The sequence below is a fragment of the Nyctereutes procyonoides genome, unplaced genomic scaffold (assembly GCF_905146905.1).
Source record: "Nyctereutes procyonoides isolate TBG_1078 unplaced genomic scaffold, NYPRO_anot_genome, whole genome shotgun sequence".
Taxonomy (NCBI): domain Eukaryota; kingdom Metazoa; phylum Chordata; class Mammalia; order Carnivora; family Canidae; genus Nyctereutes; species Nyctereutes procyonoides.
The window spans coordinates 74,626,525-74,639,706 of NW_026575052.1; the positions used below are offsets into that span (position 1 = coordinate 74,626,525).

At 38.1% G+C, this 13,182-nt stretch overlaps 1 protein-coding gene across 1 annotated transcript in view; it reads right to left on the minus strand.

The window, feature by feature from the left end:
- Positions 1 to 13,182, minus strand: part of MALRD1 (MAM and LDL receptor class A domain containing 1) — a 761,302-nt gene that overhangs the window by 670,958 nt on the left and 77,162 nt on the right. Inside the window, 2 exon segments of the mRNA XM_055332672.1 lie at positions 1,280 to 1,426; positions 11,490 to 11,697. Of these exon segments, the coding sequence (XP_055188647.1) occupies positions 1,280 to 1,426; positions 11,490 to 11,697 (355 nt within the window).

Consider the following 13,182-nt stretch of genomic DNA (forward strand, 5'->3'; position numbering starts at 1 on the left):
AGGGAGAATGGCTTCCATCTGTGTACCCCAGGTCTAATATAGGATATATTCTCAGTAATTGGTTTTAGAAAAGAAAAAGAAACAGTATATGAGCTTGAGGAAAATGGACTATTAACTTAGAGTTCCAATAATTAGTCCTGATTCACACTTTAATCCACCACAGAATCTTAAAAAATAAGGTTCATTGGTACAAAAAGAAAAATTAGGACCTTACAGCCTTGTCAACTAAACTGGGTTTACAGTTTTAGACAACAGATGGATGGCCAAAGCCTCACTCCCTATTCCCTTGCATGCTTCCCCACCAACTCCAGTTTCCAATGGTTGTAATTTAAAATACTGTTAACACTGTTAGTTCAAGCATACGTCTTTGGAAATCTCAAAGGAGAAATAAATAGAATAATCTCCAAGGGGGCTATATGAGCTTAAAGAAGATCGACAGTACAGTTGTATTATTATAAAGTTAATATGAGACTCTTGTACCCAGGCAATGACATCCACACAAATGAGAAAAAGAACAAAACCCTTCTGATTTCCTTGGAGATTCACAAATCCTTATTGAAATGTTACATGTCCTTTGCTCTATTTTAAGAAGCGATGTAAAAATTGTAATGGTGGTTAAAAATACATGAGAAAGGGGATCCCTGGGTGGCACAGTGGTTTAGCACCTGCCTTTGGCCCAGGGTGCGATCCTGGAGACCCGGGTTGTAGTCCCACGTCGGCTCCCGGTGCATGGAGCCTGCTTCTCACTCTGCCTGTGTCTCTGTCTCTCTCTCTCTCTCTATCATAAATAAATAAAAATTTAAAAAAATAAAAATATTTTTAAAAAAATACACGAGAAAGAAGATTGTTACAAAGAAGCTTTTAGAGTGATTACATTGCATTCAAGTATTTGTCGATTTATTTTTATAGATAGTGCTAAACCTCTGTTCTCTATTTCCAGAAAGAAGATTAAACTATTTTTTCCTGTTTTGCAAAAATTGGGTTGCTCTAAAAAGAAAGCAAGGCTACTGTACATGAGTTCTGGCAATTTACCTGCCCCCCTCGCCATGCCTTCAACCCAACCTTGTAAAAAGTGAGACAACAAAAATCTTGGTTATTGAAATAATACTCTTTTCAGGAAACCCAATTAATTTCAAATTATCATGTTGGAGAGTTTCCAGCAAGACACACCAGAATCTCACACATATGGTCTATAACTAGAAATGAAAACGGATAGTATCATCTTTTGGCAACACGAAAGAAAGGCAGCAAAATGTTTTTTAGTAGGAAAATATCCTACCATGACTTGTGTTTGCCATGTGATCAGCACCCAGAAGGTGGTTCTCTCCACTGGCCAATCCTTTCTTGACTTCCCAGTGTGAATCTTCTGTGAGAAATGGCTCCCAACTGCAGAAACCAGACTCAAAGTCACACGTGAGATGATTTGCTGCTCCACATGGAAAACCAGTGAAGAGAAATTAGGTAGAAACTTAATTCCTGAAACACTGATTTCATATTAGCCAAACAACTCTGGAGGGCTGAATGATCATTTCACTTTATAATAAATGTTTTCTGATTATCCGAATAGTTTTACTTTTTCCAACAGCATAACTTTCCATGTGGTGGGTGAGGTATCACCCTTCTATATGCTTCTAACTAAAAGTCTGGCACATTTCATCCTGGCTGGCCATCTCTATTGTACTTAGAGATGCAAGGTGAAACTACAGCTTTTCAGGGAGTTAACTGATTCATCTGCCAAGACTAACAAGATTCGCCTGCCAAGTTAGTAGTTTAAAAAGATCCATTTGAAAGAGGGGAATAGATTCTGGACAGCTGAATAGTTTGTGGCTGGCACCTTGGTATTCATTCCCTTATGCTATTTTAACACTTTCTCAAAAAAAAAAAAAAAGTCTAGGCACTTTGGAATTGCAGGTAAATTAGATACTCTGACCCTTGCTTTTGTTTGCCTCTTAATACACAACTAAATAGTTGGGAAATAGTTAAGTTTCTTTGATCACAAAAAAAAAAATATGGAGTTTCCTCAAAAAGTTAAAAATAGAACTACCTTTAGGATCCAGCAATAACCTTACTTGGTATTCACCCAAAGGACACAAAAATACTGATTTGAAGGGATACCAGCACCTCGATGTTTATAGCAGCATTATCAACAGTTTCCAAATTATGGAGAGAGCCCAAATGTCCATTGACTGATGAATGCTTAAAGAATATATGGTATATACACACAGACACTCACACACACACTGAACTATTATTCAGCCATAAAAAAAGATTGAAACCTTGCCATTTATAATGACATGGATGGAACTAGAGAATACTATGCTGAGCAAAATAAGCCAGTTGGAGGAAGACAAATACTATATGATTTCACTGATATGTAGAATTTAAGAAAACAGATGAACATAAGGTGGGGGAAAAAAAGAGGCAAAGCAGGAAGCAGACGCTGAACAAAGTGAGGGTGGGTGGGGCATGGGGGTTAAACAAGTGATAGGGATTAAGGAGGGCATTTGTGGGGATACCTGGGTGGTGCAGCGGTTTGGCGCCTGCCTTTGGCCCAGGGCGCGATCCTGGAGACCTGGGATGGAATCCCACGTCGGGCTCCTGGTGCATGGAGACTGCTTCTCCCTCTGCCTATGTTTCTGCCTCTCTCTCTCTCTCTCTCACTGTGTGCCTATCATAAATAAATAAAAATTTAAAAAAATTTAAAAAAAAGGAGGGCATTTGTGATGAGCACTGGGTAGTGTAAGTGATAAATCACTAAATTCTACACCTAAAGCTAATAACACTATGTTGATTAGAATTTAAATAAAAACTTGAAGAAAAAATAATGCAAAGAAATAACTTAAGAAAAGAGGAACTAGTTCTAGATTAAGTGGGTGTTTGGGTATTAGCTTCATGGTCTTTACCAGTTTCGCCACCAAATTAGTGAGATACAGTAGCAAGACTGAGCAGTAACCTAGAAATTCTAACAACTTGATGTGTGCTTTTGAGGAATTAGTTTTTATGTTTTTAAATTCCCTTTGACTGAAATAAGAATCATAGTATCAGGCTATCTTAGATACTAGCTTGGGGAATAAATCAGTACAATGTAAAAAATTATTACTTTTTTTAAATAATAAATTTATTTTTATTGGTGTTCAATTTGCCCACATACTCATCCCGTCAAGTGCCCCCCTCAGTGCCTGTCACCCATTCACCCCCACCCCCCACCCTCCTCCCCTTCCACCACCCCTATATTCCTTTTCATGCATAAGCTTTTTTAGAACACTGGGAGAAAGGGGACAAAATAATTCTTGGCCACACTATAACCAAAGTCTTAACAAGCTCCCTAGGATCAATATGCTATCTTTAGTAATAAGAACAATAGACATGTTACCAGAAGTTCCCAGTATGTGCCAGGTTTGTGGGTTGTTGTTGTTTTTTTTTTTTTTTTAACATATATTACCATTAGACCTTTCAAATACCCTCCACGGTAAGTGTAATCATCCGCTAAAGAGAAAAGCTGCTCTAAGCAACTTGTCTGTGGTAAATTTAGTAAATGGAACATCCAGGCTTTAAAATGTCTGACACCAAAGCTTATATACTATGAAGCCTCCCGAAACCAGGGATTCCATCATCATATGCCTGCTCCTATTATTTTCAATTTTAAATAATATGACCAAATTCAGGCACCCAGGGGACTCCACTTGTTAAGTGACCAACTCTTGATTTTGGCACAGGTCATGATCTCAGTGCTGTGAGATCGAGCCCTGCATCAGGCTCCAGGCTTGGCTCAGAGTCGGCTTGAGATTCTCTGTCCCTCTCTGCACACCCTCCCCTCACTCAGGCTCTCTAAATAATAAGTAAGCAAATAAATGAATAAAATCTTTTAAAAATTATAATATGACCAATTTGACCATTATAATGAGTAAGCTCATTGTATCTTAACTATCAAAGGATCTTCAAATTTCTATAAACAGGGACGCCTGGTTTCACGACAAGATAGTTCATTACTAACATGGCAATTCTTAAAACACTCAAGTCCACTACGCAAGTAATACTGCCACTTAAAATTTCTCTACATGTCAACCTTTAGATCTCAGAGCTATGCTTGTTTAGCTAGTCATATAATGGATATAGAATGTTATTTTTTTCTTTATAAGCAAATACTTTATTCTCCCTTAAATAGATTTCCCCCAAAATAAACATGAATTAAGTGCAGTATGATAATGAAAAAATGTTGTGTATCACCTAATGGTGAATCAGTATACAAGGAAATGTCACTCACCCATATACCTAGCTGAAAATCTATTGCTTCTGAATGTGATTTTCTTTACGCAGCTCTGCCTACAGGGTTTATAGGATATCACTGACAAAAAAGTTACTCCTCAAAGACCTCAAAGTCTTCTTCCCTTTTTTGCCATAGACTTAATCACCAAAGACCAGCTGTGATGGTCTCTCTGGGCATCAGGAAAATCCCCTGGTCTTGTTCCTTGGTTCTCTACGAACCTTGCCTCTTCTAAGTCAACTGGTAGAGTGCAGAAATACTCAAGACTCAAAATACATATCTGACCTCTGAAATGTGCTTAAAGGTTCCAAATACTTGGTTTGGGTCCTGATCAAGAAACCTTTCCACCTACTTCCAAGGGTACCTTTCTTCCCTGGAGTACACTTTCCTGGAATAGAAAATCTTCCATAAAAAAAAGAAAAAAAGAAGAAAATCTTCCATGGGTAGGGTGACCACACATCTGGGTCACCACAGTTTATGTCTATTGTCCCAGCATAAGTAATACCTCTTCTTTTTTTTTTTTTTCCTCTCAAGTGTTCCTATTCAGCTGATAAATTCAATATTGCTCAGTTGGGGGTCAATAAATTATACATTGGGGGATTCTGAGTGGCTCAGTCAGTTAAGGATCCAACTCTTGGTTTCAGCTAGTATTGTGATCTCAGGATGGTGAGATCCAGCCCCATGTGGGACTCCACGATCAACAGTGAGTCTATTTAAGATTCTCTCTCTCCCTCACACCTCCCCCATTCATTCTCTCTTCCTCTCTCAAATAAATATTTTTTGAAAAAACTGTATATTAATACACAAAGGAAATAAATCTGTGCAAATAACAATCTTATGCACTGCAGGTGACCACTGAAGTTAGAAGTAACCGTCGTATTCCTCAATGAGGCAGCGTACAGAAATGGTAATAAGGCCAGTAAGCATGTATGGAAAGTACAACGTGACCCAAGCATCACCAAATCCTTCCACAGGCTCTTCACAACTGTACCTAGGTCACTGAACTGCAAAGATGTGAAGATGTCAAGACAAAATAACTTTGGATTGGGTCAATGTTGAAGTGTGGCTTTAGAAGAAAAGTTGATTTAACTATCCAGATATTTCACCAGGTAAAATGTCAATCATTGCACTTCCCACAAAACATGCAACACCCTGTCCTTTGAAAAATGAAAATTAGTTTTTAAAATCCATCACCTTTAAATATATGAACGCAAAACAATGCAGTCATCTCTATAAAAATCTTGGTGAATTGCTCAGCTATGAGATAATGACATTTATCTCAATATACTTCAAAGGACATTTTTTAAAGCTAAATATTCTAGAACCTAACTGCACTATAAAATATATAGCAAATTTCAGTCACCAAAGTTTAGATTCTTCCATTAAAATTTCCCTACATAATTCAAAAAGTTTAAAGTGTAGTTATAAATATCTGAAGAAAACCAGGAGATCCAACGTGTCATTAGTGACACATTCTGGCCACTAATAAATGCTGATTATGCCATACAGAATAAATGCTACCTGTCTATAAAATCTAAAAAAGCATCAATTCATAAGTAGATATGTTCATTACAAACAGTGATTTTGATTATTTTGTTGCTTTTAACTTTCTGTGATTGTAGAACACACTTCACAATTTCTAATCAGAGCATGAGAAATGCCACTGTTCATAATTTTAGTGAAATTTTGCTGAGCTCACTTGAGTAATATTTTAAAATTATGACAAAGCTTTCTCTTGCATATTTAACCACTGCATTATATTGGCAGGAGAGAAAAAATTGACTCTGGTAGCTGGGGAAATTCTTCTGGATCATGAAAATTAAAATATTTATGAATCCTCTAGTTCAGAAGTAAATCAATTTTCTATTATATTAGAAAAAATATATATAGGGATAAATGGAGAATGTTCCATTCAATAAGCATATACCAGGTCTTAATATGATATAAACATTTTGTTAATATTTATTGAGAAACCACAGGATCTTTTCTCATATATATGTGTATATATATATATATATATATATATATATACATGTATATATATGAAATAGTAAATTTTTAGCACAATTTTTTTTCAAAATAAAAAAAAATTCAGAGACAGCATCACAGAATACATTAAATGCACTGCATTGGATTCTTAGTTTAAGAGTCCCTTGAATACTGTACCAACTTTCACTTGAATATTGTACCAACTTCTTCTGTAAAGTGCCACCATTTTTACAGCATTTTCTTTTTTAAATCTTTAAAAAATTATTTATTTAGAAAGCAAGAGAGCGAGAGAGCAGGCACATGCATGCAGGGGTAAGTAGGAGAGGGAAAGAGAATTTCAAGCCGACTCCACACTGAGAGTGGAGCCGGACTTGAAGTGTGATCCCACCACCCTGAGATCATGACCTGAGCTGAAATCAAGAGTCAGATGATTAACTGACTGAGTCACCCAGGTGTATTAGCATTTTAAAAGCTCTAAAAAATTCCTAAAATTAAAAGAACTTTTTTATCCTCCAGAATTTCCCACACAATTTTGATTTGAACATAAATCTATCCTTCCTTTTTTTTTTTTTTTTGGAAAAAAAATAGTCTTTTTCCATGCCACAACTGAAAAAGATGTATATTTTTTCTTTTTTTTTTTGTGATAAAACATTGATGGCATAAAATTAACCTTTTTAACTATTTTTTTAATTTTTATTTATTTATGATAGAGAGAGAGAGAGAGAGAGAGAGAGAGAGAGAGGCAGAGACATAGGCAGAGGGAGAAGCAGGCTCCATGCACCGGGAGCCCAACATGGGATTCGATCCCGGGTCTCCAGGATCGCGCCCTGGGCCAAAGGCAGGCGCTAAACCGCTGCGCCACCCAGGGATCCCCCTTTTTAGCTATTTTAAATGTACGGTTCAGCAGCAAGTACATTCACGCTTTTGTGCATCCATCACCATCACGCATCTCCAGAACTTCATCTTTGCAAAGTGAAACTCAATACCCATTCAACACCAATGTACCATCTTTCCCTCCCCCTTCTCCCCTGGCCTCCATTCTGCTTTGTTTCTATGAATCTGACTCCTCCATGTACCTTATATAAGTAGAATTATACAATATTTGTCCTTTTGTGACTTATTTCATTTAACATAATGTCTTTTAGGTCCATTCATATTGTAGCATGTGTCTGGAAATTAGGAATATTTTATATGTAAATTTTCAGCTAGCCAATGTATATACCCTTTGGTATGTTTGGAACAAGGTCTATTATATTTATTTTATTATAAATATTTAAAGAGGGATCCCTGGGTGGCACAGCGGTTTAGTGCCTGCCTTTGGCCCAAGGCGCGATCCTGGAGACCCGGGATCGAATCCTGCGTCGGGCTCCCTTCATGGAGCCTGCTTCTCCCTCTGCCTGTGTCTCTGTCTCTCTCTCTCTCTCTCTCTCTCTCTGTGTGACTATCATAAATAAATAAATAATAAAAGAGAAATATTTAAAGATACATTGCAATGTAAGCTCCTATCTTATACAGGAGCATATTAATAACTGTCAAATATCTTTCCCTTGGAATCATGCAGTATTTGTCCCGTGATTGGAGTATTTTACTTAGCATAAAGACTCCATTTACGTGGCTATCTAAAATACTCAAACTCCAAAAAAATAAAATAAAATAAATAAAATAAAATAAAATAAAATAAAATAAAAAAAATAAAATACTCAAACTCCTAGAAGCAGAGTGTAGAACAGTGGCTACCAGGAGCTAGGGGGTACAGGGAAATGGTGAGTTTTTGTTCAATGGCTATGAAGTTTCAGTCATGCAAGATGAATTAATTCAGAATTCTGCACAGCACAGAGCCTCCGGTCAACAATCTTGTATTGGGCACTCCCCCCCCCCAATTATTTTGCAATGCTTTTATTGAAAGCTGTGCTGAAAAAAATACGGCCTTTCATACTCGATTTTCCGAAAAGGCAGAAAAGGTGTATGAAAAAAGAAAAAAAAAGTCACTTTTCTGCTCTCTAACGCCCGTTTTGCAGGAACGTTTTCCACGTTCATTTAAATGATGTGTTTGAGGCTGAAAGTGCTGTCACAGGTGTTGGCCCCTGGGACTCCCACACACATCTCCATGGTGGGGACTTCTGGGGCCTGAGTGGGGAAGTTTTACTGAGCAGGAGCATCTAGTCTGTCTACAACTTTGACAGGGGAGATCTTCCCCTCGGGAGGAGTTCTAAGGCTTCTGACAAGTCCTGCAAAGTCGCCTGAAGGTAGACCCTCCCCGCCACGGGATGCTGCGGTCCCTGCAGCGGTAACCGCCCATCGGTGCCCTGGGAACTGGGGGCGCGGGTGGCCCCCGCCCGCCCGGCTGGGGGCTCGGGGGTCTCCACGTCTCGCGCGCGCGTGGGGAAGGGGGCGGCTCCCTGCGTCACCGGGCTCCCGGGCTCCCCGCACGCCGGCCCGCGCTCGCTCGCCCGCAGTCTCGCCGCCTTCCTGGAGGAGGCGCGGCGGCAGCGCTCGGGGCGCGGGGGCGCGGCTCGGGGACGGGGCTGCCCTGCGGGGTCGCCGCCCTGCCTGCACCGCGGCCGCCCAGCCCCCGGCGGGCTCGACACCTGCACCTCGCGGCGCTGCTTCGCGGGCGCGGCCCAGGGCGGGAGAGGGGAGCGCGCGGAGCGCTCATCTGCGGCCAGAGGGTGCCCCCCCAGTCGCCCGCCCGCTGCGGGGAGGCAGGTGCAGCCCTAGCCCCGCCCCGGCGCCCGAGGTTCTCGGAACCTCCGCCCCCCCCCCCCCCGCCGGGCCCCGCCGCGTCCCCCGCCAAGCGCACGCTAAGTGTCCTTCCTCCCTAAGGAAGGGACCCCAAGGATCAGGGGGCCTCCAGGCTCCACGAACTGCAGGCGTTGCTTATGCGCATTTGTTGTAAGGCAATTCTGCCTCAACACAACTTTTTAGAATCTATCGTTTGGTATTATAGCGATGCTCTTTGGAGAAAGTTACCGGCGTTTTAGCTTCTTTGAAAGGCCAGAAAGACGGTATAGAAGCATGTTTCGTTCACTTCATGAACTTAAGAATTCTGTTTATAACAAAAGTCTGCATTACGGAGTCAATTTGTAAAACAAAAATTTAAAAGCATGTGTAGAAGGACGCCTGAGTGGCTCAGTAGTTGAGCATCTGCCTTCAGCTCAGGGCATGATCCCAGGATCCTGAGATGGAGTCAGGAATCGGGGTCCCCCTCAGGGAGCCTGCTTCTCCCTCTGCCTATGTCTCTGCCTCTCTCTCTCTGGGTCTCTCATGAATAAATAAAATAAAGATCAGCCCCGCATTGACTTTCCCCAACTCAGAGTTGAGTCTGCAGATTCCCTCTACTCCTCTGCTTGTGTATTCTCTCTCTCTCAAGTGAATGAATAAATAAATAAAATATTTTTAAAAAACAATATGTGTAGAATGTTTCAAAGTGGTTTTAAATTTCAAAGGGAACTTTCTCCTATTTGGTAAAAATATATATAAGCATGTGTACACATGCACAAATGTATTAAATATCTTAGTGCAGAAAATAGTGTAATGTCATATCAATTCTAATAATTCCGTTGCTGTATAAATAATTTTCTCAAAACAAACACAACTCTACAAATATTGACATGAAATACTCATGTTGACATCAAAATAGATGGATATATATGCATTAAAATACATAAATGTTTTGTAATCTGTAAAATGGCTACATTTTCATTTCATAACAGCTATAGGAAGTTGATCTCAAGCAAGCACGCACGCCAGGTTTTCTTTGTTCAAATGAAGTTACATAGGTTGGAAAATTTAAATACTAACACTATTTGTTGATAAGCATGGACATCTGTCCCTTCATTCAAAAAAAAAAAAAAAAAGCAAATAGCAGAACGGTATCAACATATAATCCACTTGAAAATTCCCAAATATGTAACCAGTGAAACTTCAACAAAGGAAGAGAAATGGGAAAATTTCGAAATCAAATGCTAAAACACCTACTAACAGTCCAGGTGGAATTTGATTAAGAAAACCAATTAAAAGGAGAGCATAAAGAACCTCCTCACTGCAGGGGGGAGTGGGGAGGAGAAAAAAAGCTAAGTGTCAATATGTACAATTGAAAAGAGAGGAGATATATTTACTTTCAACCATTGAAAGTGAGAATAATTCAAATCATTAGAAAGATAAATCTCTCCAAAAGAAGTGGACCAAATAGCTTATAAGAAAATTTAAAGCATAGGAAAGAAATTGCCAGTCACATTAGAGAAAATGAATGGTCCTCACATAATTTTTTGAGTGAGAAAAGTACCCAAAAATTCCACTGAAATCATATTGGGAAGTAGATTGTTTTGTTTAAAACTAGGGTTAAAATTAGGTGTCTGAGGAACTAATGAAATTAAAAATACCCATCAACAGAAACATTTTATACCAAGAACTTTTCATTAAAAAGGTGACATTTATCTTGTTGCAATATTTTTCTCTTGTTCAATAAAATACATCACTAAAATAAAACAGTGCAGCAAAATAAATGTCAAATTTTTAATAATTAAGAAGACCCACTTGGTGATATGGGATTTGGATTCATTTAGTTAGAATCCATCGTTTCCAAAGAGACACTAATATCATAGTTGCTAAGTTACCTCATATGAGAACCATCATGTGGGTTGTAAATTAAATTATATTACCTTTCAAATACAACTACATTGGAATAATAATTAGATTTCTTGTCATCACTCCTATCAAAGACTCTCCATAAAAGTCCTAAAAGGCAGGTGTTGAACCTAAATTTTGCCTAGTCATGAATAGCAACCGTGATTGACATGATTTCTATAGTCATCATGGCTGCCTTCTAGGCAACCCTTCCTCTTTTACCCCTCCCCACAGCTTTCTACATAATTGGTCAAAATCGAAAACGCCCTATACTTTAATAAAGGTCAGCAATTCATAATATAAGTCTCCTAAGAGAAAAGTATAAAGAGCTTTCCTCTCCCATCCATTTTCCTCTTTAACCAAAGTACACACACACACCACAATTATTCCTTTTTTGAACAAATAGAATTTGTAGTGTTAACCAAAAGCATCAAAGGCTTAAATTAGCATAGAAACCCCCACAAAGAATAGTAGTACTAATAGCTTCAGAATGAGAATGTTCATTTTATTTCATACATATTACCTTTACCTCACTGAAAGCAAAGACTTTTAAATCCAACCACAGTCAAGAATGTGAGTATGTGGACAAATAAACCATTAATTCGCTTACAGCAAGTTGCAGGATCTTCATCACTGTCATCAGAACAGTCCCGCCAAGAGTCACAGACCGAATTTTGGGCAATGCACTGGCCACTGGTACAAGTGAATTCATCAGCTGAGCAAAGCTTTCTGGACGGGGCAAGTGCACAGGCATAGACCCAGAGCTGATTCAACCCAATAAAACCTTTCTGGCTCAATATAGTCCCTTCAAATATAATCTTCAAAAAGCAAAACATAAAAAATTTATGAGTTTAAAATCTCCTTTAAGAGACTCCTCCAAAAAAAAAAAGGAATAAACATTTAATAATTACTGAAAAAAACACCTGTTAAAACAGCCAGCAAGTACAACCAATAAAATTCCTACTCATAAAGCCTGACTCACATGCATAATTGGTCTGAATGGAAAAAAACCCTACACTTAAGAAAAGTCAGAAATTTATAATATGATGTCTCCAAAGGGAAACAATAAGGAGTAGAAAGAGTACATCCACCGAGGCCTACTGAGAAACCACTCATGATCTAGTGAAATGCAACATGCCGCTTAACCACTGGCATTGTCCCTGACTTCAACCTTGTTACTTGAGCATCATTTTCATGGCTCTCTTTCTTTACTATTCAGGGAAAAGAATAAGCATTATCACTACTTTTACACCAAGAGCTATAACTGCATCTGGGTTTTATACTACTGAAATTAGCACTGGAATGCAGGTAGGGAAATACTAGGCAAATAGCAAGGGACACAAGAAAAGAATAGAACATTTAAAAGAATAAATATAAAAATCTATTTTCACAAAAATAATTTCTCCAACAAAGAAGTGCCAATTAAAAGAAATAAATCTCATTTTCTCCAGTTGAATCGCTAGCTTTTTTTGGAGGTATACAGTATTAGTAAGTAAAGCAACCATACTTGCTATTCCAATGTAAGATATTTTCAAAGTAATAATATTTCTTGAGGTTCTACTAAAAGCAATGATTACCTAACACAAGAGTGAAGAGGAGAAATGAATAGCTGAATAGAATCTACCAAATAACTGATTCTCTGCTGCCCAACAATATAGTAGCCACAGCTACAAAAGGCTATTTCAATTTAAATTTACTAAAATAAAATTAAAATTCAGTTCCTCAAAAATACTAGAGACATTGCAAGTGTTCAGTAGCCATACGTGGCTTTTGACTACCATACTGGAAAGCGCAGATACTTAAATTTTCCATTATGACAGAAAATACTATTGAACAGCAATGAATGAACTAGGTGTAATTCATATATAAATAAGATACTAGGATGAAAAGTAGAAAATCTGAATAGATTTTTCTCCTTTTCAAAAATATGAGGAATATATATGTATATATATTTAAGAATTCCTCAAGATCAAGTTTCAGATTACAAATATATTTAACAATTTAGCCTAGAAAATAATATTAAATTTAAATCATAAGTAATAATAGGAAAATCTTGTATGCTGCTGTATACATTCCCCATAGTGAATATCATAATATAAATATATAGAGAGATTATTGGATCTACAGCTTTATATTTTCATAGCAGCAAGAGATCTGATATGCATAAATGATAACAGTTTTGGTTTCAAAAACTGATGAATTTAAAGTTAGATTTCCAAAGGGTGCTATTATTGAAAGTTAATTAAATGTGGACATCTAGGATAACTTCCAAATTACTCTCTTTATATTTCAGTTTATTTTTG